General features: G+C 34.8%; 1 protein-coding gene across 1 annotated transcript in view; it reads right to left on the bottom strand.

Annotated features, from left to right (window-relative positions):
- LOC100674781 (sodium channel protein type 3 subunit alpha) overlaps positions 1-27,015 on the bottom strand; it is an 88,132-nt gene that overhangs the window by 12,759 nt on the left and 48,358 nt on the right. Inside the window, exons 14-19 of the mRNA XM_064287047.1 lie at positions 19,840-20,013; positions 18,513-18,869; positions 16,188-16,658; positions 4,101-4,221; positions 2,831-2,985; positions 1,880-2,053 (exon numbers count right to left, since the gene is read on the bottom strand). Coding sequence (XP_064143117.1) covers positions 1,880-2,053; positions 2,831-2,985; positions 4,101-4,221; positions 16,188-16,658; positions 18,513-18,869; positions 19,840-20,013 — 1,452 coding nt within the window. The remainder of the gene's footprint in view (positions 1-1,879; positions 2,054-2,830; positions 2,986-4,100; positions 4,222-16,187; positions 16,659-18,512; positions 18,870-19,839; positions 20,014-27,015) is intronic.

The following is a 27,015-nucleotide window of genomic DNA, read 5'->3' as shown; positions in this document are numbered from 1 at the left end:
TGTTTCCTAGAATTAAGGCTAGATATTCTTTAAGGTACATTTCAGTTGTAGAATGTAATAATATTCTTAACTTCCCTGTAGGGATAATTTTCAGAACAGTATTGAGATTTACCTGTATTATTCATGAAAGACCAGCCATGGATACTGAAGTCATTTCTGTTTTATTGAAAGCAATTTTGCAAACTTCTCATCATTTTAAAGGGTTAAACACATTTTGGTTTTAGATTTATGAGTATGTGTGTGTGGGAGGAGGAGGAGTGGAATTTAGATTGTCCCAGACTTGTCAAAAATGATAAAAAGAATGAATGCACACATACGGCAATCATTGATTCATATTGGCAAGTGTTAGAGCTAAAAATAAAGTACTTTATGATTGCTAGGAAACAGCTAGAGATAGCGCTTATAGCACCTTGTTTTGTTAGGAGGCTGTGAAGCCTGTGCAGTGGAATATCACAGACTACAAAGAACCAGATGACTGTCACTTTATCCCAGAGTCTCTCCATCACTTTGAATTAAAAAAAAAAAAAAAAAAAAGGTTGCAAGTTTGACAGATCCCATGATTGGCAATGTTCCAGTGACTGCTCACCCCAGGATAACAGGATTCAGAATAGGGCTCCTATACCTGACTCTTTGCATGGTAAATATCTGATTTGGCTTATCTAACTACTGATGTAAGTACGGAAATCTACTTTATTGGCTCTGTGGGTATATGGCTGAATGAATGCAATAAATGTGTTAATTTAACATTAGTTCATCACATCTGCTCTTGTAAGGGACTAAAGTACAATTGTCATAATTCCTGACCCCAAATCTGTCTTGATTTTGCCTCCTGGAGATTTTTTAAAAATTGAACTGTTAGTAAGCTAAGTGCTTACATCTGTTAATTAACAGATTGTTTAACTATTCCTTACCTTGTGATTCTTAACTTTCAGAAAAAGAAGAGCTCTCTGCTTGTGGTATAGAGAAACTCTATTTTTCTTTGTCTCTACATTCTTAGGACTACCTTTACCCTCTTTCATGAAACTTTCCTCACTGTTGCATTTGTAGTAGTTTTTTAAAAAAAATAATGGCATAATTGTGTCAGCATTATTGAATCTAAAAAACTCGTTGCCATTGTGTTGATTCTGACTCATAGCAATCCTATAGAACAGAGAAGAACTGCCCCATAGGATTTTCAGGGAGCGGCTAGTGGATTCAAACTGCCGACCTTCTGGTTAGCAGTGGAGTTCTTAACTCTTATGCCACTTGGGCTCCAGAAACTGGCAAAGGGGGCTCAAATGCAAGTAGCCTAACTCCGCATCTTGGCTCCTAACTACTCTACTTTGGTCATTGGAGTATTTATTTAAATACTTCAGTGTGACACATTTAATGAACGTTTAAATGTTCAGGTATTAATAAAATCATAGAGAATCAGTAGTTTTTATTTTTTTTTCCATAAATGCCTTGGTACCTGCTCTGAGAAGATAACATGTCTACATTCATATGTGAAATGGAAAATGGTTAAATTATTAGATAATTCATATATATATATATATATTTTTAGAATAAAAGCCCCTTTTGCTATACACTCTTATTTATTTCTGGAGGACTGCTAGGGATGGAGGATGGAATGGTCAGGAAACTCCAGAAAATCATCTCCACCCTTATCTCTACCTGGAAGGAGAGACTTCATAACCGTGGATACACAGCATCAGGCATCACAGTGAAAAGTAAAAATCAACTGTTGAATAATTCCTTTAAAAAATTTTTTCATCACATATAGATATAGCACCTACTGAATCTAGGTTCTCAAAAATCAAGGTTTTAATCATAAAATATGTGAAATGTCAAGCTTGCCTCTTTTAAGAATAATTTCATAGAAGTTGCTCAGAATACTTACATCGACGATCAAAAAATCCAACCAGCACCAGGCATTTGTGAAATATGTTTGAAATCCATAAGCTACCCATTTGAGAAGCATTTCCAGAATGAATATGTAAGTGAAGACCTTGTCAGCATATTCTAGCATGGTTTTGATAGTCTTTCGCTGTTCGATGTATATATCTTCAAAAGCCTGTAACCAAGAAGACATTTTGTTTTACTTCAATGCTTGCCTTCCCCAAACACTTGATAAAATTACTTACTATAATACAGAGAACAAAAGAGTAATTTAATAAATAATAGCTAATAGCAAACAAACTGAAAAACACCAGAAAAAAGATGAAAACTCAGTGGTAAAATGTTGGCAAGAAAATTCCATTGTTTTATTGCCTTTACAAATTACAATGTCTTTACAATTTAATATTTAATATGTACCTTCTTCTTTGCCTCTCACTACAAAGTCTCTATCACAATTACTGCTATAAAGACAAGCTATTAGTGACATACTGTGAACTCAAAAAATGATCAGAAATTCTGTTAATGAGGGATAGAGTTGGCCTATTCCAACATTAATTTCTGTGATTCTCTGAATGATCAGTCTTTTTTGAAAGGATAAGTTGATTAAATATGAAGAAAACAAAATACACTTATTTCATAAATTTTGTTAATATGATTATTGAGGGAAACTGGATGGTATTTGACATGGAAGGTAACATCGTTACAGAATGTCTACGCAAATGGTTGTCTCAGGGAAACATCTGTTAGATAAACATCAGATGAGAAATTCCATCTGGCCTAGTTCATTGGTCTGATTTGTTCTCTTCTGAATTTTGCATAGTTAAACCCTTGGGTGCCAAGCTTTGCAACGCATGGATATACTTTCTCTTTCAGTTCTTAAATGCTTCTGGCATTTTTGGAGGATAATCTGTTTCCCTAGAATTTGATTGTCTCCAACATGCATTTCACTTACCAAAGCACCACTGCTAAGGAGGATCATGAAGACAATGAAAGTTTCAAACCAGTTGTGCTCAACAATACTGTAGCAGGTTTTTCGAAGATTCCACCAGACTTTTCCTTTGCCTTCTTCTGTACTTACTTGACAAAATGGAAACTTTTTAATACATCCTAAAAATAACATTAAATATAATAAATTAAAAAAGTGTATTTTAATCTTAAATAGAAAAAAAAATCTTTCTTGCCTTCTGCCTCGATTGTTCATTTTATAGGACAACTTGCTACCTCATTGCCTCGTTACCTTCAGCATCTCACCTGTACAGTGAATTATTCCCAGACTTGTATATTCAGCCGGCCACCTAGAATTTAAGGAATTAGTTTACCGAGCACAGTTTGGGTTTAAATGACTTTATTCTTTAAGACAGTCAAGATCTCTCTTTGCTTTAAGGCCATTGATGAAAATGGGTCCAGGTATACCTCTCAGGTTTGGGACAAAACTACATGTTCTTCGTATTTTGATGAGAGTCTAGATTTTTCACTTCCTTTCTCTCATGCACAGAAAATCTCCCTCTCCCCCCAGATATCAGCCACTGTCAATTTTCCCTAGCTAATTTATTTTCAGCCTCACTGCTTTCCTTAGTCACACCTATGACTCATCTTGTCAGTCAGCATATTATTCCTTTGTACTCCCCCTCTTAGCTTTCATATTATTTCTAACTTCCAACCACTCTTCTGCTTTAACTCTCTGAGCTACTACTCATCAAATTAAATCCACTCGTATCAAATCAACAAATCTTTATTGATCTGTGAGCAAGACACTGTATTGGTCACTGTGAGAACAATTCTGCCTGACAAGCTGTATAACACATCTACATCCAAAAACAGCTCTAGCCACAGCACAAATTAACCACATTTGAAACTGTAAGGGATGGGGTCTATTTACTGTAGCATCTATAAATTAAACCACTCCATTGTCAAAGAGGTCTGAAGGGAGTAGAGTATAAAGGAGATTACATTGCAGAATGCCATTTATCTCATAGTGTTCGGTTCCCCACATTGTGGGGGATGGAAAGAAAAGACTTCACATCAGCTAAATTGTCCAGGCACAGCCACTACTATAGTATCATATGGAAATACAGATAGATTGACTTTTGGGGGAGTGAAGAGGAAAACAAAGATAAGCATGCCTTCACCATTTATTTTAAATATTTCATTTAAATAAGGTACATTCAGTTTGTTTAAGGAATGAGGGGAGATTGCATGTAATCATACTAGAGTTTGTTTACCTTCAGTAAAACAAGCTTCTGGTTTAAGATCTTCCTCAGGCTCAATTTCTGCTTGTTCACCTTCTCGGGGTGGAGCAACATCCACTGTGCTTCCTTCAGATGAGCTGGTTGCATTTAGTTTCTGGAAACAAAACCCCATTGCAAAGATGTGACTTTTCTCTTTTATTAAGCTAATTTGGAAAAGCTTTGTCATAGTGTGGAAAAATGGCACTGGTAGACACTGTTAATATCGCTGATAATTATGTGCTCATAACATAAAGACCTACTATTTAAAACAATGTAGCTACTGACCTGATTTATCCATACAATTTCTGCTATTACGGTTAGACAGCATACGGTGTGGGTGATTTGGAAAGGATAGATTATACTGATTAACTCATTTTATGGTCTCTATTTGAATGCCTTACTAAAATATTATAATAAGTTAGTACTCAGGCCAAAGATAGTTTGATAAAAATTTGATATGCTGACATCTACTACTGATTATAGTAATTAAAAGGTATCAAATCGAATTGTAATTTCCACCTCTTCAGATGGAAATTTTTAGAGGGCCAAGAACATTACCAGTTGTTTCTAAGTACTGTCCATGTTTCTGTAATTTTAGAAGGGAAGAACAGCACATTAACATTAGTCACAGTCGTTATATTTCAACTTTGAGCTATATTTTTCTCTGGCTTACATAATTTTCATCTTTACTAGCAGAAAATTGATGGATCTTTTTTTTTTTTTTTTAACTGCTGAAATGAATTTGATACTTCCCAAAGAATTCTAGATGAAATGGAAATTTCTTCATAAATGGCATTGTCCAGAATCTGTATTGATGTTCATTAGGAGCACATTTTGAATTCAACATGTGATCAGGCTGTGAATTTTTCCTTTAAATAAATCATTGTGACATGCCACATGGCTAGAAAGAGCCACTTTAATGTTACAAGAATAAGTATCTAATAACTCTGAGACCACTTGGGAAGACATTATGAATGTGCAATGTTTTATGAAAACTGATGCAAAGACATGACACACAGCACAACCTAGACAATGTAAAGCTTTTAGAGTGAAAGGATAGTGCAGGGACATTTTAGTGGTTTCAAAAACCCCTGTTAATTTCAATAACTAAGTAGCAGGGTGACTCTGCCCTAATCTTCTGAGTTAATGTATCATTCAGAAATGTCTAAACAACTCCCAAAACACAAGTATATTTGGGGGAAATCTGCCTTGGAATTCCTAATGTATTGAAATAATAATGCAAATATAATTTAATATTTTAGAATGTAAATAGAAAAGTCATATTCAGATGACCCTTTTTGTGGTGTTTCTTTGAGGGTAACATTAGCCATGTCCAACTAAATATATTATCAAAATTACTTTAAGTCAAAATACAATTCTATAGTGTAGTACACATCTTAGTCTTGAGTATGCTAAACAGAGAATTTAGGCCATCATTTTTGGCTGATGGTTCTCAGGATCATTATAGTACAAGAATTCCTACCATTCTTAGTATGTTAGAGATGTGGGGAAGCCACACATATTTTCTTCTCCCAAGATTTTTCTGCTTGTTACAGTTAGGATATCTTTATTTTTTTAAGAAAGGCCTCGGAAAGCAACTGCTTGATAGAATTGCAACCAACTCTCCTCTTCCAAGTTCACTGGTGCTTTCTGTATTAGACGCTGGCTTTTGATGAGTGGCAGCAATAATATCCACTGTGCAAATTGGTGGTGAAGCGGTTGAGACTTTGGCTGCTAAAAAACGGCTGGCAGTTCCAATCATCCAGGCTGTTTGGAAACCCTGTGGGGCAGTTCTACTCTGTCCTATTGGAAACCCTGTGGGGCAGTTCTACTCTGTCCTATAGGGTCACTATAAGTCATAATCAATTTGACGGCAGTGTGTTTTGGTGGCACAAATTAACAGCAGTAAAAAACATTATTTTGAGGTTCGTTATAAAAAAATTCCATTTTTCTTCTTCCTCTTGCCTAATCCAAGCTCAAAAACTTTTTCTTAGCCTGGGTCACGGTCCACCTTTTCCATGAAACCTTTCTTTCTTGCACAATTTCTAAACCATTTTTCCAGGATGTTTTATAGAACGTTTAGTCCATTCTACTTGTTTCCTTTAACAAAATAGTCGTGTGTGTGTGTGTGTGTGTGTGTGTAAGTGTGTATGTATGTGTATATATATATGTATGCATGCATCTACATATTAAACGAGCCCTGGTGGCACAGAGGTTAAGTGATTGGCTGCTAACCAAAATGTGAGTGGTTCAAACCAACCAGCCAGTCTGCAGGAGAAAGATGTGGCAGTTCACTTCATAAAGATTACAGACTTGGAAACCCTATGGGCAGTTTGACTCTGTCTTATCAGTCACTGTGAGTCGTAATTGACTCACTGGCAATGGATTATCTATATATTTTCATTTGTATACCAAGTATATTAAACCAAAAAAAATCAAACCCGTTGCTGACGAGTCGATTCCGACTCATAGCCTCCCTATCGGACAGAGTAGAACTGCCCCATAGGTTTTCCAAGGAGCAGCTGGTAGATTCAAACTGCTGACCTTTTGGTTAGCAGCTGAACTCTTAAGCACTGTGCCACCAGGGCTCCTAGTATATAAATATACACATATGTGTGTGCGTATAAACATAACACCTACTCCTCAGTTATCGACTATCTTATTATCTGACATTTCGCATTTATGACAACTCAGAAAAAATTCTTAGGCGGCACCTCTGATGGTCTGGACTGGGTGCCCTCCGTAGGTCACCTCAACTGATATACTGGAGGCTCTGGTGATGACTGGGCCACATGAGGGATGGTGGCTGACCTGGCCTCGGGATGCCTTCTCCCATTCGTGACATCTCGGTCTGACCACAAAGGGCATAGGATGACAGCGGGTTGACACAAGGTTGCGAGTGGGCAGGGAGAGGCCAGGCAAGGGCCCCGAGGTGCTGGAGAGGTCAGTGACGGGTAGACAGGAAAGGGAGAGAGGGAAGGGGCAGGGCTGCAGGGCTGGGGCACACGGAGGGTGAGCAGAGTCCCCACCCAGGGCAGGTGGCAGGAGACGGCAAGAAGTAGGCAACGCCTGAGCACCATCATGACCACCCTCAACCCCCACAGGCTCCAAGGTGGTGGGGAAGGCGTGGTGGGGAAGGAGGGCCCACCGGTGCCGCGCACATCCCAAGACATACCAGGGGCACTGAACAGGCAGTGAGTGACCAGGCACTGGCGCTAAAGATAGGCACAGCCCCTGACTCTTGAATGATGCCAATTTCACATAAAGACTTTGTCTTTGGAAACTATGTCAACAAATGAGTAGTGGGTGTGTATATGTATATATTTATATACGTGTGTATGTGTGTGTATATTTAATATACACCAAATGATCCAGTACATCAGCATCAAATAGACAGTAAATAGTTATGTTGAGTTCATGAAGAGTGAATAAATGAATGATTGAATACATTTTTTATATTATTCCTAAAGAGAGAGTTATAGCATTTAGATAATCTCATCTCTCCATTTGATATGTAATTCAATCATGGCCTTAACAAAAATTAACAGTATTACAAAATGCATTTTTCATTAAATAGCAATTATTATTTCAGTGGCTAAATACACATGATTTTCCCCAAATGTTTCTCTAGAATTTAACAAATACATATAAAAGAATAAAGTAATAAAGATAGCTGTATCTACATATATGCTTTTCCATTTGAAAAACATATACTTCTCCATTTGGAAAATATACTCACCCTTGCCATTTTAGCACTGTTAATACAATTGTGAGATGTTCAAATTCTCACATTATGATTGCCTGCCATATGTTATACAGGTGTCTTTTATTTAAATATAAATATTTATTTAAAGCAAACCCTTCACAGCACAAGCAGTAGTAGCCACTAACCTGAATGATAATTGAATAGATTGTTTGCCATGTATGAATTTCTGGATGTATTTTTGTTATTGGTACTGACTTTAGATTGTAAATGTTTATGAATGTAACTGACTTGTTTGGATATAAATATGCTCAATTTCCTCAATGGCTATAAAGGTTATGTATTCATGTATCAGTGAAGCAAGGGACAGCAATCAGTTCACTGCTGTCTGCCTGGTCTTATGATGCACGACGTATCATTTGAAAACACAGACAAGGAAAAAATCTTCCTGGTATTCTCCTCTTCTTAAATGAGGAGAACTCAATTTACATAGAGAATTTCTTCACTATTATCTAGGAATTTTTTCTGATTATAAGGATAAACTTTTTAAACTTACACTCTTGAAATCTCCTCAATGAATGTTTGGAGGCAGACTTGAAGGCAGTGTTTGCACAAGGATTAGAAGATAATCGGTAAGCTAGTGCTCATTTTACTAAAAAGTATTTTGAAGTAGGCTCCCTTCCTGGTGAAGGCTTACAGGAATCCAACTTTCTGTAAGTTAGAGAATCAGTCTGATTCATGTTTTAATCTTATTATTCAGAAATGTCACTACACTATTTTCAATCCCATTGCCATACTTTATCACACGAAAATACATATGATTTATTCTGCGATGTTATGAAAATATTGTATCGACTGTATAAAATTTCAAAAGTTGTAGAATGACCTACATTTATAAATTAAAACTTGAAATATATTCTTCTTAAATTATACCCACTTACCAATTACAATATTCTGCCTGACCTACTTTAGTCATTGGATACATGAAGAGTTTTACTGCTGTAATTTTAAATCACAAATTTACACTCTAGAAAACTATTCAAACATTTTAAATTCTATACACTGATGTACTACTATCTAAGTAAACATTTTCTAGTTAAATTCAGCACTTTGGCATTCATACTCTAGTAGAGGGTAGTTTGTGGTGCATTTTATCATAGTCATACCGAATGGTTTCCAAGCTTATTTAAAAGGATGCAACTGATTTAAAAGCAAGTGACTGATGATAAATACAAAGAATGACTTACTTTTATATTGTCATAGCTGTGATACTACAATGATATTAAAAAAAAAACAAAAACAAAGAAACTCAAAAAATTTACTATATTAAGGAACTCAATGACCATACTAAATAACTGAAGTTAATATTTGTTCTGAAGTAGTTAGAAAAAATAACTGGGTGTACAGGCATAACAATAATAAATTTCCACATAAAAGCACATAGTACAAGTTCAAAGTTGTTTTCTTGTACTATATTCTCCCTACCCTTACAATATTTTATGGCACTCAAAAGTTAGATTCTTCCATCCCTTGTAGAAATTACTGAGTCTACAGAGGGATGATAGCTTATGCTCTACAGATGCACGCTGGGAAGCAGTTTTTAAGATGCAACATTCTCTCGGCCTAATTCAGCCTCAGAAAACATGCCTGGCTGTAGCAGAAGCCTGGCGCAATGCTGTGGAAGCTGTACACTGATCCAGGACCATGTTCTCAAAGACATGGCACCTGAATATGAAGTTCTCAAGAAGGTTAGCCACAAATACCACTCAGAGGAATGGGTTATCTCAACATAAAAAAATGACAGAATCAGCACCCAACACAGCCGTGAGTGCATCAACCTTTTTTCCCCTAATAACATGAACATATAGAAATTCCCCCTTATGACTACTGTTACTCTTGATTTTTATCCAATTAAATAATCAAGTTTAACTTTCTGAGATAGAATGTTAATAACTGGTCTACTTCCACTGAAATGCGCTCAAATTCCTTTATTTTCAATCACCTATTAAATGTTTGACTTTCACAAACTGCTGTATGATTCTAGAGGCAAAATAAAAGATTCAGCCATTACAGATTGCCTTTAAAATCTAGCCATTTCTCTTAAATCATATGGATTTTGTCTTGCAAGTAGAAAAGGAAAATCTTTGGTCAAACATTACTATCCGGGCCTTAGTCTGATCTTTTGGATTTGCATAGCCATATCTTGACTTACGATATTTCATTTGAAGAACAGACAGACACACAGTGAGGCCATTTTGCTGCTGGTCCAACGCAGAGACAAGGATAACCAAGTAGCTCTCTTGTTTCTGGACCACTTATCAAAAGGTAAATATATAAACCAACTCCATTTAGTTAGGTTTTCACATATTTTAAATGTATAATGCTCCTGGTGCTCCTTTTCTCTTAAGATAGCCTTATTAATATCATGATTTATGAAACTGAAAACAATTATGTGGTAGTTGAAGAGCAGAGTAGAAAGGCATCAACGAGGCAAAAGAAGATGGCTTATCTTGGGACCCAGTTGGGAAGAGAGAAAAATTTCCATCTAAACCAGCCTTAATTGGATTTTATTTCAGCACAACTACACTAAAGTACCAAGACAGTTCTCTAAAGGTCAAGCAAGGTCTAAAATGGCTATCCACATACTTATCTGTTCCTCTCCAAGAGTTGCCTTGCCTTCAGTTTCACAAAGAGTATCTGGAAGACACTAATTGCGTAATAGAGAAATTGAAACCTAGAGTCATTCTCGCATTGCTCTCCAAATTCTGAAAATGAGACACAGCACATTTTCTGGAGGGCGTATGCTCAGGACCTTAGTCAAGGATCTATTTTCAGGGTTTCCATAAAGGCTTTCAAAAGAAGGGAATCCTCCTATAATGGTGTAAATGTTAATTTGTCAGTACTATTTAATTCTGTTCTGCTTGTGAAGAAGAAAATAACTCAGATTTTACACAGTGGCTATAAACTCAGTGCTAAGCAAAAGCTGCTTAAATCACCAGGGACTGTTTTTTTTTTTTTCCCCCTTGTATTTCTCATTAATAATTCTATTCCTGGAGTTGTTGCATTCTACAACTAATGCTCAAATTTTCCCTCAGAAGGAAGAAAGTATGTATAAATCAAACCTACAGACAACCCCAAACTCTAGTTATTCTTTATCACCCAAAGTCTTGAAAACTGCCAATATTTATGAAGTTTTTCAATTTTTCTTCATAAATTCCTTCCCAGAGCATGCATTCTGGTGGAGGCTCCAGTCAGAAATGAAATCAACAGGAAAAAGTTGAGTCAAGAGAATAAGCTAATCGTTTAGTTGATCCACAAATCACCGGTAATCTTTAAGAGATGCCCTTTACCCCTCATAAAACTATAGTTAATACTTAATAATTAAAAGTAGTGTATGTTCGAAGTTTGTTTTTTACCTGCTCAGTTGTGAGGTGGAATACATAGGGAGAAGCTGAGGTAGATCAGGGAGATTTAAACAAAAAATGGGTACACTCGACCAATTACCTAATGATCAGAGGCAATGAACTTTTCCCACCCTATATAATGATACTTCCCTTATTTCTATTTCCTTTACAATGGCCACTTACGGTTTTGCAGACACATGACACTTTACAGTGTTCCCAAACTACATGAAAATCCAAGATATGTAGTGCCCAAATACATACAGACTATGGCCCTTCATATCTCAAAAACTCACGATCACCCTACTTCTTTTTATAGAGCCTCTCCCAAAAAACACCAAAGCAAACACTTCCATCTGGAGCACATGATTTGGATGGGTAGAAAAATGATATTCATGGATCTGAACATAATGATCTCAAATGGCAGCACTATAAGGAAAAAAAACCTGTGAGGCTCATTTTGGTAATACAATTCACTTATAAGGGCTGAATCAACACAAAAGTAGTGGTGTTATTTCGCTGAAAAAAAAAGCAAAGAAATTAAAAAATGCATGCTCTCTAAAGTCCCTGACTACATTGAACTTTCAGCATTCCTATAGTGTTTAAAATTAGATATTGTAAATATTATAAATCTTATAGACCATGCAATTATTGTTTTTAAAAGATTAAACTGGAAAACTCATTAGCAGAATCACATATGATATTGGGGCTGCCCGTCTCGCCTGACCATGCTGTGATGTGTCACACGATTCAGCAGAGAGCAGCGGGGCACGTCTAGCACTTCCTTGCCATGTCAGGGGAAGGAACATAGCTGAGTAGCATGCAGGCCAGTCAATATTCATTTAGAAAGTGATTGTACATGTACAACTTGCTTGGGTAACCTGGGTAAAAGAGGTGGCACGAGACTCTGGCTGGTTAAAAACCACCAGAGCTGCATTCTCGATGGCTCCAGCTTGATTTTACCCCTGTGAGAAGTAAGAATGGTAAGCAGTGAAGGTCATAGTATGATACTGCTAGATTTTGCTTTGGAATTCAACTTCAAATATGATTCTTAAAAGCATTTATTCTATATCCTTCACTTACAAACAAAGATGTTAATTGAACCAATAATCTTTAAAGAACTAAATTATAAAAATCCATAGTTATATAAAAAAATGAAGAAATCATAATTATGTGAACCTTAAGAACAGGAAAACAAACAGAATTCTACCTTATATCTTATCATAAAAAAAAATAAGATTTGTTTAATTCCAAGACTTTTACTAAGATTAAAAAAAAATGATACTTTGAAATCCATGCTTCCAATTCTCCTACACTTTTCTCATGCAAAGCATTATATTTGTTTCCATACCAGCCTGTTATGTTAGAGGTCCAGAATATAATAACAGCAACTCATGTTTTTATCTCTAAAAAATTCTAAGGATCATTTTTCCCATCCTGAACTACTAGTCAGCTAAGCTTTATTATGAAGCTTAACAGAAGGATTAGGGTAGCCAGAGTTTTCAAATACCATTTAGATCAGTGATTAGTTTACTGCTTCATCTTAAAGCAGAAACTTGTAATTGTAAAACATATTTATGAGATGTATCAGTCTGATGGGTTTAATCTGTATAAATGCTCACTTTCTCAGCACAGAGAAAAAGAGTAGCCTGCACTCCAAATCAGAGCTCAGTGTTCTTTTGCTATTTGTCAAAAAACTAAAGCATGAACCATGTCGCCTGGTGAATATGTTGTTTTTAATCTCTGTCTGTCTCTGTGATAGCTATTAAAAAAGACATAACCTGGCCAACATAAGTGTGCACCTAAAATGTGACCAGTGTTCAATGCCAGCAGTTTTCAGAAATTTAAATTTCAAATAAATGCATTTAAGCTGAAATTTATCTAAATCTGTAATGTTAGAACATGTTGATTTTTAATTTTATTTTTAAAAACAGTGTCTTTTTTTCTTGTGTGTGAGCATACATGAAGATTGCCCTATTCCTTTTTCTGAGCTTTTTGGTATTAATTTTATCAAATCATTTACATAAAATTTATTGTTGAATTTAATATTTCTGTGTAAGATAATTTGAAATTTTATCCAAGATTTATATAAAAACATAATATTTATATTTGCTTTATTTCCCTACCAACATGTCCATACCTTTAAAGCAATCTCATTACATTCTGTAACTGGATTCCATGTATTCAAAATTAGCTTGAAAGAGGATAGAATGGTTATAATAATATCATCTAATAAGAATTTTTTGTTCATGTAATAAAGTGTTTTCCAGGGGTTGATGAGGGAGACATTGGATCTCAGTATTCCAAATTGGTTTTTTCAGCCATTAAAAAGACATGACAATTGAGTAGGATCCTTCTAAGCACCCATTTGAAGTATTTGTATACATTAAATAAGTTTTGAAGGATTTTGGAAACCAACTGCTTGGTCAAAGAAAATTAAGATCTTTATTTTCCACAGGTCAGACGTGACAAAACCTATGATATTAATCTAGCAAAAGCTTTTCTCTTTCTTTAGCTTTCCTACCTCTTCTTGACCTCAAGCTGTATGTACCGTTTTGTCTTTAAATCTACCCTTATTTATTCTTTGTACTTAGCTTTTGGTGAGCTTCTCTATTTCAGGGAAGCAGATGCTTACGAAATTCACATTATTGATTTTTAAATCCTGATCTCTCACTCAGACTGTTTCCCAACATGTTACTTCTAATTCAGCATACGCCTATTGAACTCTTCTTCTCCTGACATAAAGGTGGGTCACCTTCCTAAAAAGGCCATTTCAGACAGTGGCATTACCATTTTTTCAGAATCTTTATAAGGTTTGTCAAATTGCTACTTGGTCTCGGTTCCCACTACTGTTACCCTAGCCCAGATTTCATCACCTTACTGCCATCAAATGATCGTGACCACATTCCCCAAAACAATCCTCCTTGCCTCTCAGTCTCAACTGTTTTACCTTTTGGTATCAAATAAACTTTGCTTTTCTTATTTCCTTTCTGCAGCTTAAGAACAGACAGTTGCTCCTTACTGACTTACGCAACCAATTCCAAGCTCTCATGACTTACTTCAAGGACTTTACAATCTGAAATGCTATCTCCTCACCAGTACTTTGTTCATGCCAATTGCATCACTGCTTGCCCGCTTACTAAACTCATTCCCAACTCTGACTTTCATTTAGTAGGCTTCTGCTTTTTGCTTTCTGTTCATCTATATTTGATCCAAACTTTGAGGTCCATTTCAATTTCATCTCTTTAACAACTACTCCACTGATTTTTTGCTATTCCGAACACCTATAGCCTTATATTAATTCCTTCAGGATTAAACTTTTTAATAGGTCTTTAATGATTCTACGAGTTAGTATTAGCTCATTCCAAGACGCTGAGATTTCCCTAAAGGGAGATTATGCTGTACAGTTTCCCTTTAACTCTTCCTTGCCCTAGCACCCAGCAAAGTTCTAAGTTTACAAAAATTGCTCAATAAATGCTTGTTAACTGATGTTTCTTCTTAAATAAGTCTATGCCAGGTGATAGAAAGCAAAATAAGAATTGAATTCTTAGTATAGAGAATTAAAACAAATTAAAAGTGGCCTCAATAAACTGACTTTGAGTGGAATTAAGAGAGAGAATATTACTATCTTATTTTGTACTGTGGAGCCCTGGTGGCTCAGTGATTAAGTGCTATGGCTGCTAATCAAAAGATTGGCATTTCAAATCCACCAGTCGGTCTTTGGATACCCTGTGGGCAGTTCTGTGTCCTATAAGGTCGCTATGAGTCCTAATTGACTCGATGGGATCAATTTTTTTTTTTTTTGGTATTTTGTACTGTACATTTACATTTTTTCAAAGTATTTTCACATTTACTATTCTACTTCAGCAGCTGTGAAATGCCTGGAACAAGATCAGGAGGTTATTAATTCTAACATTGTCAGCTACTTATTTGTATGAATTTCAGATCAAATTCTGATATGCTTATTATTTTTTTTTATTAGGAAAGAAGTTTCCAAAATATGCTCACAAAATCAGACATCATTGGTCTGATTCCTATGATGTCAGTATTACACCCTCAAGCTAAAACATGCTTTTAATAACTCCATCTGTGTGGCACTTATTCCTAATGGTATATTAGAAGTCCATAGATAAATTATAGTAAAGAATTTTAATTCAGTTTGCCACAACAGGGTTGCCGAGTTAATACCGCTAAGCAACTGAGACTATTACAGTATAGGACCCAATGAATTACAGAGTAGAAACAATTTTCTTTCTTTTTCTTATCTGTTCTTTCTTAACAACCAGTAATGTGACAGTAGGAACAGCTTTTTAGACTACAGTTTAACTGTAATCCTAAAGTGGAGTTTTTCTAAGTAGTTCTTAGTATTTTCCAGTTAATCTGAAGACTTTGTGGATTTGCTTATCCTTCAGTGCTCAAGGTAAAATCAGTGCTCTTTGCACTTTTTAAGTATGTATAACACTATCATAAATGAATAAAACTCTATGATAGAGAATAAAACTTTAAGAGGTGAATAAAAGCCACATAAGACTTTACTTAAAAAATCATATTAAAACCTAGTATATTATAGAGAATAAGGAGACGATACTTTCACAATGATCAATAAAATATGTTTCATTGCGTTTTCTACAGAGTATAATGTAGTGTAGAGTAGAATTTATTAAATAACCACTCTTTTTTGGAAGAACACTTTTTTTTTTTAAATCAGATTTTCAAGCTATCAAGAAAGAAAACAAATATATTGTTCAGAATGATTGTTTTCATATGGAAAAATTGAAATTTATAGAAATAGATTTTCAAAAAAGAGTATCTCATGCTTTTCTAACATTTCTACATAATTACTTTCAATAGTAATTCTTAATATGCTATTAATGCATTAAAGAATGCTAATAATGCATTAATGCAATAAAGAATACTAAAGAATTAGACTGCATGATTATTTTGGGAAATGCAACAACATTTTAAAATCATTCTTACCTCTTTGCTTTCTTCCAATTCTGACTCACTGCTGAACTCTTCAGTATTCAAGTTTTCAAAATCAGACTCTCCAACAGCAATTGGCACTGTTACAGTGAGGCTGGGGTTGTTTATGAATGACATATAATCATTTTCATCAATTACACATTTTTCAACACTGCTTCCAGTACCTACACCACTAGTGGTCCCATTCCCATCTTTAATATAATTCAGCTCTTTGCTTATTTCAATTCCAGTATTATTGGACACGCAACTGTCTATTTTGTTGCCTTCGTGGATTTCTATAACTTTTGGCTTTCTAAAAAAGACTCCTTGGAAACATTTACGTATTTTATTTTTTACATAATCTATTCCCTTTTGCATCCTTCCAATGGCAATCTGTAGATTGTTCATTTCATTATCATCGTCAGTAGCAGCAAGGTTGTCTGAACTAAATGAACTCAATAATAAGGCCAGAAAGAGGTTCAGAACCTAAAAGCAAAAAAGAAAAATTGTTACATTAATATTGAAGTAGGCATGAAATAGCTTAAATTCAGGTAACTCATAGATCTTTGCTAAAATTAATTTAACAAATGCTTATTGAGTTTTTTTATTGAGTGCTTAATATATTTCAAACATATCTAAGCCAGATACCATGTAAAAGAACCTGATGTCTTTTACCTGCCAAAAGGACAAAGTAGTAAAACAAACACCTCTTTCTTCCCACTGAGGACAACCAGCCATCAGAGCTTCTACAATTTAAATTGTTTACTCAGTCAGTTAAGCTTGCCAATGAAAAGACAAAATCCCCCTTTTATTGTTTTTGCCAATGAGAAAAGAAAATGATATTTTCATCTCAATCATTTTACTTCATCTTACAAGTTCATCTAGGGAATGTTTAGCATTATGTGTGTAAATAATGGACTTATTTATTTAGCCTGCTGATCTGAGCAAAAACAACATACTTAAAAAAAAATTCTCTCAGTCCAGTAGACTCAATCTTTTGTAAAAGCCAAAATTTCTAAACAGCAAATTATCTAAGTTTTAACACATTTCTCATCAAATACACTTTGAAACTTATGTGTTCAAATAGCTCAACAGATGGAGAAAAATCTAAAATTACTCCAGAGTTCAGACTAGACCCATACAATGTAAATTTTTCTCTTTCCTTTTTTTTGTGGGGAGTATATGAGGAAATCTTAAATTTCAGGGTACCATTGGGATACATGGGAAAAAAAATTAACCAATTTTCTGATAAACTATGGCTAAGGCAGAAATAATTCGTTATATCTGATGTAAAAGGAAATTTATAGGAATATTTTTAGCTTGAAATGTATGTATCAAATATCAGAGAATGTTACATGGTAGGAAGGCACATGCAAAGCAAGAAACCTAGTTTGCTTCTTTATTTCTCTATCAGATTTTATTCAGAATCTAGAGCTGCCTAATATACTGTTCTGGAAAAATCTGTATGTCCACAGGGCACCCATTAGCATTCTTTAAAGCAATCTCACTTGAAATGTATCCCTCAAGGGAAGGTCCAGTGTGATGGCATAAAAAAATGCTTTGTCTACACATGATTGAGAAATTTAAGCATTAAAACACATAAATATAAGCATTAAAACACAGACTATGCATTTACATTGGTGCTTTTAAATCACAGCTAAAAACCAACTTATTTTAAATCTAGTCACTCTCTATATATGTATGTATGTATGTGTATATATATATGAATAACTCAAACTGAAATAATTTCTTTTAATAAAGTAAACTCAGGGAAGAAGATAGTACCCCTTCTAAATTATTTGGATAATATAATATATAGCTAAAATGCCTTATGTCATTGAAATTTGTCTTCAAAATTTGTTAGAACACAACTTATGCCTTTCTGAGTAAGCTAACAATATGAAATATGAATGTATAAAGAACAACTTCAATATTAAATAGATAATTGTATTTTAAATTTACTGGTGATCATTATATTATCAAAATAGTAATAAGATAAAAATTAGTCTTGATGATAAAAAATGTACTTTATTTGAAGAAGAAAAACAAACAAAAAACTAACATTTATGCTCCTCAAACTTTGATACCACCTCATTTAATTCTCGTGTCAACCTTAAAATTTACGTTTTGTTATTCCAGTTTCATAGATGGGGACCCTGAGCCTCAGAGAAGTTAAGTAACTTGCCCGTGCTCAGAAAGCAGGTCTTGGGTTTGGAATTTGACTCTAGGCCTTTTTGACTATAAAATCAGATACATGTCTACTACCTCAGGCCACCTTCCCAGCTACTCCCGGATCCTTGCGCTGTCCTTATTTATGAACATTTCATAAAACATACGTACCACAAGATTTCCAATGACCATGACCAGCATGAAAACAATAAGGCACATGGTTTGGCCAGCGACCTCCATACAGTCCCACATGGTCTCTATCCACTCCCCACACAGCACACGGAACACAATCAGGAAGGAGTGGAAGAAGTCATTCATGTGCCAGCGTGGGAGTTCACAGTCGCTGGAGATCTTGCAGACACATTCTTTGTAGCTTTTACCAAATAGCTGCATGCCGACCACGGCAAAAATGAAGACGATGATGGCCAACACCAAGGTGAGGTTACCCAGGGCCCCTACAGAATTGCCAATGATCTTAATTAGCATATTCAGTGTGGGCCAGGATTTTGCCAGTTTGAAAACTCGGAGCTGTAATCAAGTGAAAAGATACTGTTAGTAGTAATCACAATGTAATTATGGAAGTTAGTTAGACATCATTTTATTAGTATGCCATCTTGTAAACCCACCTCTGTGGGATGTAAAAACTCAAAACATACTAAACCAATTCAATTTCAAATCTAGAAAAAAGAGAGTTAACAACAGGATTTGTAAATCAAATCATATCATTTACATGCAAAAGTAAAAAAAAAAAATTTACAACATTTCAAAAGTGATAAATGATACATTTCTGCATCAACAGAATACCCATGAAAAAAATTAATATTTTCATTGGAGATATTTGTAAATTTAGTAAACTAATGTCACCCTCAGCCTATATTTTAGAGAGTAACAGGAAAGTAATCTTAAAAATCATGAACTGTGTATTTTTAATGAGCCACTATAAAATAATTGTGAAACAAACTAATAAAACAAACTACAGAAAAGTTTTCCTTCAATTTGAAAATATGTACATTTTAATTTCCAGTTAAAATTTTACTTATTAGCCAATAAAATATTTTTGCTATAGTTTAAAAAGGTTTATAATATTATTATTTAAGGTTTTGATGACATCAAATATTTTTCCACATGTTGTTTTAAAGTAGTTACCACTATTACAAGTAGGGTTAATAAAGAGTTAATATTAATTGGGGATTAAGGCATTTATTTTCATCTCAGACTTTAAAGAAAAACAAAACAAAAACATGAATTTAAAAATTAGTTTTAGAAGCACATGTCTTTTTTTAAATGAGCCTTATATATCTAATTTTGAAATGTATCAACTATTTTTATCACTCTTAGAAAATATTTCATATTTAACCTTAAAGAAAATATTTATGTATTTTATTAGGATATCACATTGATGTAAATTAAAAATAAACAAATATATAAATACACATTGATTCCAAAATAAAAGCTAGGCCAATAAAAGACAGGGTAGAAAGATAGTTTATGCAGCTACCAGTCTGAATGATCGCAGTACAGACAATCCCTCCACATTTGCCAGGCCCAGCTCCATTAAACTTAGGCTGACAATAATTCCATCAAAGATATTCCAGCCCTCTTGGAAATAATAATATGGATCCATGGCAATGATCTTGAGGACCATTTCTGCTGTGAAGATCCCTGTGAAGACCTAAAGTAAAATATAAATTAGTACTTCAAAAGCATTGGAAAACTGTTGATGCTGGAAACATTTGTAAAGAAGAATATTAAACAGTCATGAGTAAAAATACCTCAAATTTAAAAGGATAAAGTGACAAATCAATGCAAGTTAGAATTTTTTTTCCAGGGGAGTATTTTGTTAAGTGGATTTGTCCTACTTAATTTTAAGTCAATGAATCTTTTGGATTTCAAGCAAAAATACTGATTTTAAAACATTTCATCATCCATGTTTTAAATATTGAATAATAGCTACAATATGCTTCTACCATAATCACAACCAATTTTATTTTTTTTGTCTACTAGTGTATTAGGAAGAAATTCATATATCATTGGAAACTACTAGAAATTATTTTAAGTTTTGCAAAAAACGTATTGTGTTGTTGCTAGTGGTTAAGAGCTTGGCTAACCAAAAGGTCAGCAGTTTGAATCCACCAGCCCCTCCCTGGAAACCCTGTGGAGCAGTTCTACTCTGTCCTATAGGGTCGCTATGAGTCAGAATCGACTTGGCAACAGTGGATTTTTTTAATCATGTTTTTTCAAGGGGCACTATCTTTTTTTGGAAATCCTGGTGGCATAGTGGTTAAGTGCTATGGCTGCTAACCAAAGGGTCAACAGTTCGAATCTGCCAGGCACTCCTTGGAAACTCTATGGGGCAGTTCTACTCTGTCTTATAGGGTTGCTATGAGTTGGAATCGACCCGATGGCACTGGGTTTATCTTTTTATAATTTTATAACCATTTCTGAAACAAGAGCGAGTTTGCCACAAATGTTTTATAACAGTGATCTCGATGCATCCCTTGGAATTACGGCTAGTGGATTAATAGAGCAAGGAACTGCAGATTTAATTGGAACCAGCAGGAGAACATTCTCAGTATGCAAACACCAGTAATTAAGATTAATGAATTATTTGATTGGCCAGCTGAATGAATTATTTTCTTGTCTGTTTGACAATAGAAAGGAAAACAATGAAACAAACTAAAAATTTGTCTTCTAGCTCAAAACCACAGGCTGAGACCCAAGAAAATGAATAAAAGTTATGTAATTACTCTTGCAAAGTCTTTTAAAGCAATTCTCTTAATTCACTATGTATATACACTGCATTTTATGGTGGTAAAGTGAAACTTACCATTCTTTTCCTTAAGTCAGCCTTTACATTGAAAGAGCTCTGTCAAAATGAGAGCATTAAAATTATTTGTTTTCCTAAAGCTGTCCATTTATTAAAAGAAAACCCGATTCACTGTTATATACATGTAAATGCAGCTAAAACCAAAACCAAACCCGTTGCCATCGAGTCAATTCTGACTCACAGCAACCCTATAGGACAGAGTAGAACTGCCCCATAGAGTGTGCAAGGCTGTGATCTTTACAGAAGCAGACTGCCTGCCACATCTTTTCTCCCACGGGGCAGCTGGTGGGTTCGAATTACCAACATTTTGGTTAGCAGCTAAGTGCTTAACCACCATTTTTTCCAGTCACAGAAAAACCTGAGAGAAATACCCAACTGGGAAAAAAGTAGCTAAACTACAGTTACTCATCCTTTCAAAAAAAAATAAAATTCATTTTAAGTAAGTCTAGTGTATGAAATTCCAGATAGATGATGGAATGCACATTGAAAAATGATTGCTAATCTTATGGAATGCCTCATCGGGAGATTTTTTTCCCCAATAGTCCCCCTGGTGAATGTAAAATAAGTTATGATTTATACAAATTTGATTTCTTATATAAAACTTTACAGAAGCAGTAATATTTGAAACACGCATTCTGAGGATAGAAATATATTAAAGCTAGCTAGAAGCTATGTAGGTAAAAAAACCTAACCCATGATCTATAAATATCTCTTTCTAGAGAAAATCACAAGGTGACCTTTTTAGCTCTTCTGAAATTAATAGATCTCATGCATTTTAAAACATATACCCTAAACTTACACTCTTTTATTTAAAATGTAATTCAATTGTGAACTTTATCTTTAAAGATAACATTTCAATTACAATTTGCAATTCAAACTCAAATATTTTTCTTTAAAAAAAATCATTGGGATCTTTATTTTGGGGGGTACATTTTAGTCTTGGTTTAGCGTTATTAGTGATTAAGAGTTTTTAAAAAGTCCAATTCTACAGGCTTCAGTATGAATCACATCTCAACATAAAGAAAACAAAAATTGTCACAACTGGACCAATAAGCAACATCATGATAAACAGAGAAAAGGCTGAAGTTGTCGAGGATTTCATTTTACTTGAATCCACAATCAACAGCCTTGGAAGCAGCAGTCAAGAAATCAAACAATGTATTGCACTGGGCAAATCTGCTGCAAAAGACCTTTTTAAAGTGTTAAAAAGCAAAGATGTCAGTTTGAGGACTAAGGTGAGCCTGACCCAAGCCATGGTGTTTTCAGTTGCCTCATAGGCATGCGAAAGCAGAACAATGAATAAGGAAGACCAAAGAAGAACTGATGCCTTTGAATTACGATGTTGGTGAAAAATATTGAATACACCATGAAAGAATGAACAAGCCTGTCTTGGAAGAAACAGAGTCAGAATGCTCCTTACAAGCAAGGAAATTGAATTTATAGGCTTTCTAAGCCAGCTTCTTTATGAGGGAATGAGTTTAGTGAAAAGTTCCTAACCTGTTCTACGTGATGGCTGGTAGAAGTTCTTGTTAAACGTGGGCATGAGGATCAGCCTGCTAGTCTGGATTGAGAGTAAAGACATCTGGAGGATTGGAGTAATTTTAGGAGGAACCAGGGATCGGGATGATCAAATGTTAGGGGGTCAAGGCCTCATTTCAGGAACAGGCAAGTTTCCCTATTGAGTATTTACTTCAGATAAAAGAAGAAAGCTCTGTTAATATACTTGAAAAATGTAGCAATGTTAATTTGAAACGCTGAAGTTAGCATATTGATCAGGTTGCAGAATTTCTCCTTGCCCAGAACGATGTTTCGTTCCTTCCTAGTGAATTTGATGGAACTCTTTTTGCCCTATTACTACTAATCTCTTGTTTTGGTGGTTTTATTTTTATTATTCTCATGCCTTTTGGATAAGCATCTTTATTTTTTTCTTGGAGAATTCATTTTTTGGATGAAATTGAAATATACTTAAAATAGATGGGAAATCATTTAACATTGTGATTTTCATTTCCCTTATTTATCAAATGAGGATATTTATTGAGATGATTTATCAGTTCTACATCTAAAATTCTTGGATTTACAAATTTCAAAAATTTTATGGAGAAATTGATGTAAACACAATTATTGCTGCACAAGGGCTTCTCTAGAAGTTATTAGTTTGGAGATAAGAAGGCATTTTTTCATTTTTCTAGGAAAGGAGTTGGATGGCATAATAGTACTCCTTCACTGGTGCAAGAAGACTTTCAAGTATCCAGATTCTAGGATTTGTCTCCTGAGTGTTTTATCTTTCAATAACCAAGAGTCTTTTTTTTTTTTTCAATGGATCATCATCTCCCTTTCCTGAAATTTTACATTCATATTCTACGCCACACCATTTAATTAAAACATATTTTGCTAATTATGTGTGTTCCTTCAGTTTTATATTTATGAATAGCCAGTACGATTGTTAGGATAGGTACCATGTTCTGAGATAACTTTGGGGTCTAGAATAAGGGCACATCATGGGCTCTTCATCACCAGTTACACTGAGAGTTATAATAAGAAAAGTAACAAGGATAGGAACTAAAAAAATCTTTTATATTCCCTGAAGGAAGAGTTACAGGTTCATTGGAAATGGTTGTATGATGAAGAGGTTGTCTAACCTGCTGCGATTGATGGAAGATTTTTTGCCCATAGAATCCTTAAGGTGGGCACATGGATTTTATAATAGTAACAACAACAACAATTAGAGAAACTCAATAGAGATTTGAGGTCTTGATAAATTTGGTCAGCCCAATCAACAGGAAAGTGATATAATTTTTGTATATTGCAGAAACATGACAAAAAAAGGGTCACATTGATCTAAGTCAAGACAAAAATTTTCACAGTTTTTTTATGGGACATTTTTTGTTGTCAATCCAAATAAAATCTTCAATACCTTATCTATAAGATAGTAAGTAACCATCTGAACAGTAATGAACTAATCCACAGATTTCTAAATTTAATGAGCAAATTATACACTCTCTACAAAGCATACAATGTAACCATCCATGGTGTATAATACAGTCCAAAGTTTATATATATATCTCAAACTAAAAACCAAACCAAACCTGTGGCCATCGAGTCAATTCTGACTCATAGAAACCCTATAGGACAGAGTAGAACTGTCCCATAGAGCTTCCAAGGAGTGCCTGGTGGATTCGAACTTTGGATCTTTTGGTCAACAGCCATATATATATATAAAACCAAATCACTGCCATCTAGTCAATTCTGACTCATAGTGACCCCAAAGGGTTTCCAAGCCTGTAAATCTCTGTAAAAGCAGACTGCTACACATTTCTCCTGCAGAGCTGCTCGTGGTTTCGAACTGCTGACCTTTCAGTTAGCAGTTGATTGCTTTAACTACTGCAATACCAGGGCTCATATATATTTATATAATATATATTATATATATATGATTATCTGTCTGTCTGTCTGTCTATCTATCTATATGTATACTTTGACACAGTAGCTGCAACAATGGGCTAAAGCATAGCCGTGATAGTGAGGATGGTGCAGGACCAGGCAGTATTTCGTTCTGTTGTACGTAGAGTTGTTATGAGTCAGAACTGATTAGAAAGCACTGCAGTGGCTAAGAGCCTGACTGCTAACAAAAAGACAGGCAGTTCAAATCCACCAACCACTCCTTGGAAACTCAATGGGGCAGTTTTATGCTGTCCTATAGGGTCGCTGTGAGTCAGAACCAACTCGACAGCAATGTGTTTTTTTTTTTATTTTAAAAACATATATATATATATATATATATATATATATATATATATATATTATTCTACATATATAAATACTTGTTACAAAGGTTGTCATGGGTATCAAGTGAGATATGAGATATTAGTTTATAAACTGTAATAGTTTATAAATACAAGGTATTATTATTAATAATAATTGGGTTTTTCAGCCAACAAAGACAGTTCACATAGTCTCCTATTCTTATGGGTAGAAATAGAAAACTCAAGACTGTTCCCTGTCATCTATGCTCTCTACCTTGATGAGCCTTGTTTCCCCACCACTCACTTGAACTTACCAGTGGTTCTATCACAAACAATTTACCAGTCATCAGTCTCCCTCTCCACTTCCCTATCTCATTTGTTTTATCACTACCCATAAAGTCACAGAATTTAATACTGGAAGGGACATGAGAAGTGATCTAGTCCACATGCTTACTATTTTCACAAGAAAACATACCTAAGAATCTAAATGACCTTGTTAGGATCACACAGATATTTAGCACAAGCATTTGGACTTGGACCAAGATCTGGTGATTTAGTCTAGTGCTCTTCCACTTGATCATCCTATAATCCAAACTCTCTTATCTGCTACTTCCATACTCAACTGCTTCAACATTAGAATTCTATAAAACCTCAATTTCCTGCTTCAATCTGGCAAATTTCCAAAATTTCTTCCTTCATCTGTTCAACTTCCCTAAATGTCCGGTATCCTGGGAAAAATAAAAGAGCTAGAGCAGAAATATTTTCCATCAACGTTTCAAAGAAAAGTCAAGAGGTTAATAGCACATACAAGAGGAAGGAAACTGTTTATTTAGCACATTAGATGTCAGGCACAGTGCTAGGTGTTTTCACATTACCTCATGTGACTTTCACAACAGCTCTGGGAGATGGGTATTATTTTACTCGTTTCAATAATAAAAATAAAGATTCAGATTGTTTATGACACTTATCCAGAGACCACCTTATTAGTAAGTGTTAGCAACTGATGTCAAACCCAGCTCCAACTAATTCCAACACTCATGTTCTTTCACCATAACCTGCTAACTGAAGTGGCCATTTTAGACAGGAAATAACAAACAGGTTGTGATGGCCATCTAAAGCACTTGTGGGAGGTACGAAAGAAAACTGAGGTATGGCCATTCAATAATTTGTAATGGATTCCAAACCAAGAACTGTGAAACAGCAAGAAAATGTTTAAGACTCAACCATATTTTATTCATAGATGCATTAGGAGTTAGCAGAAGAGTTTCAATGGGGGCTAGTATCATGTTAAAGGAGATAGGGCTAGAGCTAAACTTGGAAGAATATGAAAATAGGGATTAGATGAGTTGGGACAGAACACTGTAGATGTGAATATAGAGAACCTTGAAGACAGGAATGTTTTCCTATATGTAAACATATAAATATTTGTTGGTAATTGTGTGGTACAGTGACAAGGCTGTTCTGACAGGGCCAGTGGTGACTGATTTGGAAACAGTGGGCAATAAGATGGTAAAGGAAGGATGGGATCAGATGTGGAGCCTTGGAAACCAGGCAGAAGAGTGTTGAGTCATAATTGTAGACAATAGGTACTTCAGCAAGGTGAAAAAGCATACTAAGTGCAGAGTATTAGTACAGTAATTATTTTAACAATAGTTATAGGATTTAAAAAGAGATTCCTTGAAATGAGAAATACAAGATCTTTGTATCAAATTATATATAAGAAATAAAGAAAAAAGTCAAAATGGCAATAAAATATATTTAGAAGCTAGAAGGCCACTACTAGAGGTAAGACAAGAAGAAAGTGGGATCGTTAGAATTTTCAGTGAACTGGGGAGAAAGATAATCTTTCAGCTGTGCAAATATTGTGTTTAAAGTAATCCTTGGGCCGTGGATATGTAACAGCTGGAAATACAGAACTGGAACAGGATTTATCCCACTAAAGTAGGTAATTCCTAGAGTTGTTGAGTACACAAAAACATTGAGTGAAAAACATGGGCTTAATAGGCTAAGAAGAAAACTCCAAAAAAGGAGGCAAAGAAGGAGTGGCTTGAAAGATCAAAGAACAATCAGAAAAAAAAAAATCACTACTGAATATTGAAGATGA

This window comes from Loxodonta africana, chromosome 6 (genome assembly GCF_030014295.1).
Source record: "Loxodonta africana isolate mLoxAfr1 chromosome 6, mLoxAfr1.hap2, whole genome shotgun sequence".
NCBI classification, from domain to species: domain Eukaryota; kingdom Metazoa; phylum Chordata; class Mammalia; order Proboscidea; family Elephantidae; genus Loxodonta; species Loxodonta africana.
This window is presented reverse-complemented; position numbering and strand designations above follow the sequence as displayed.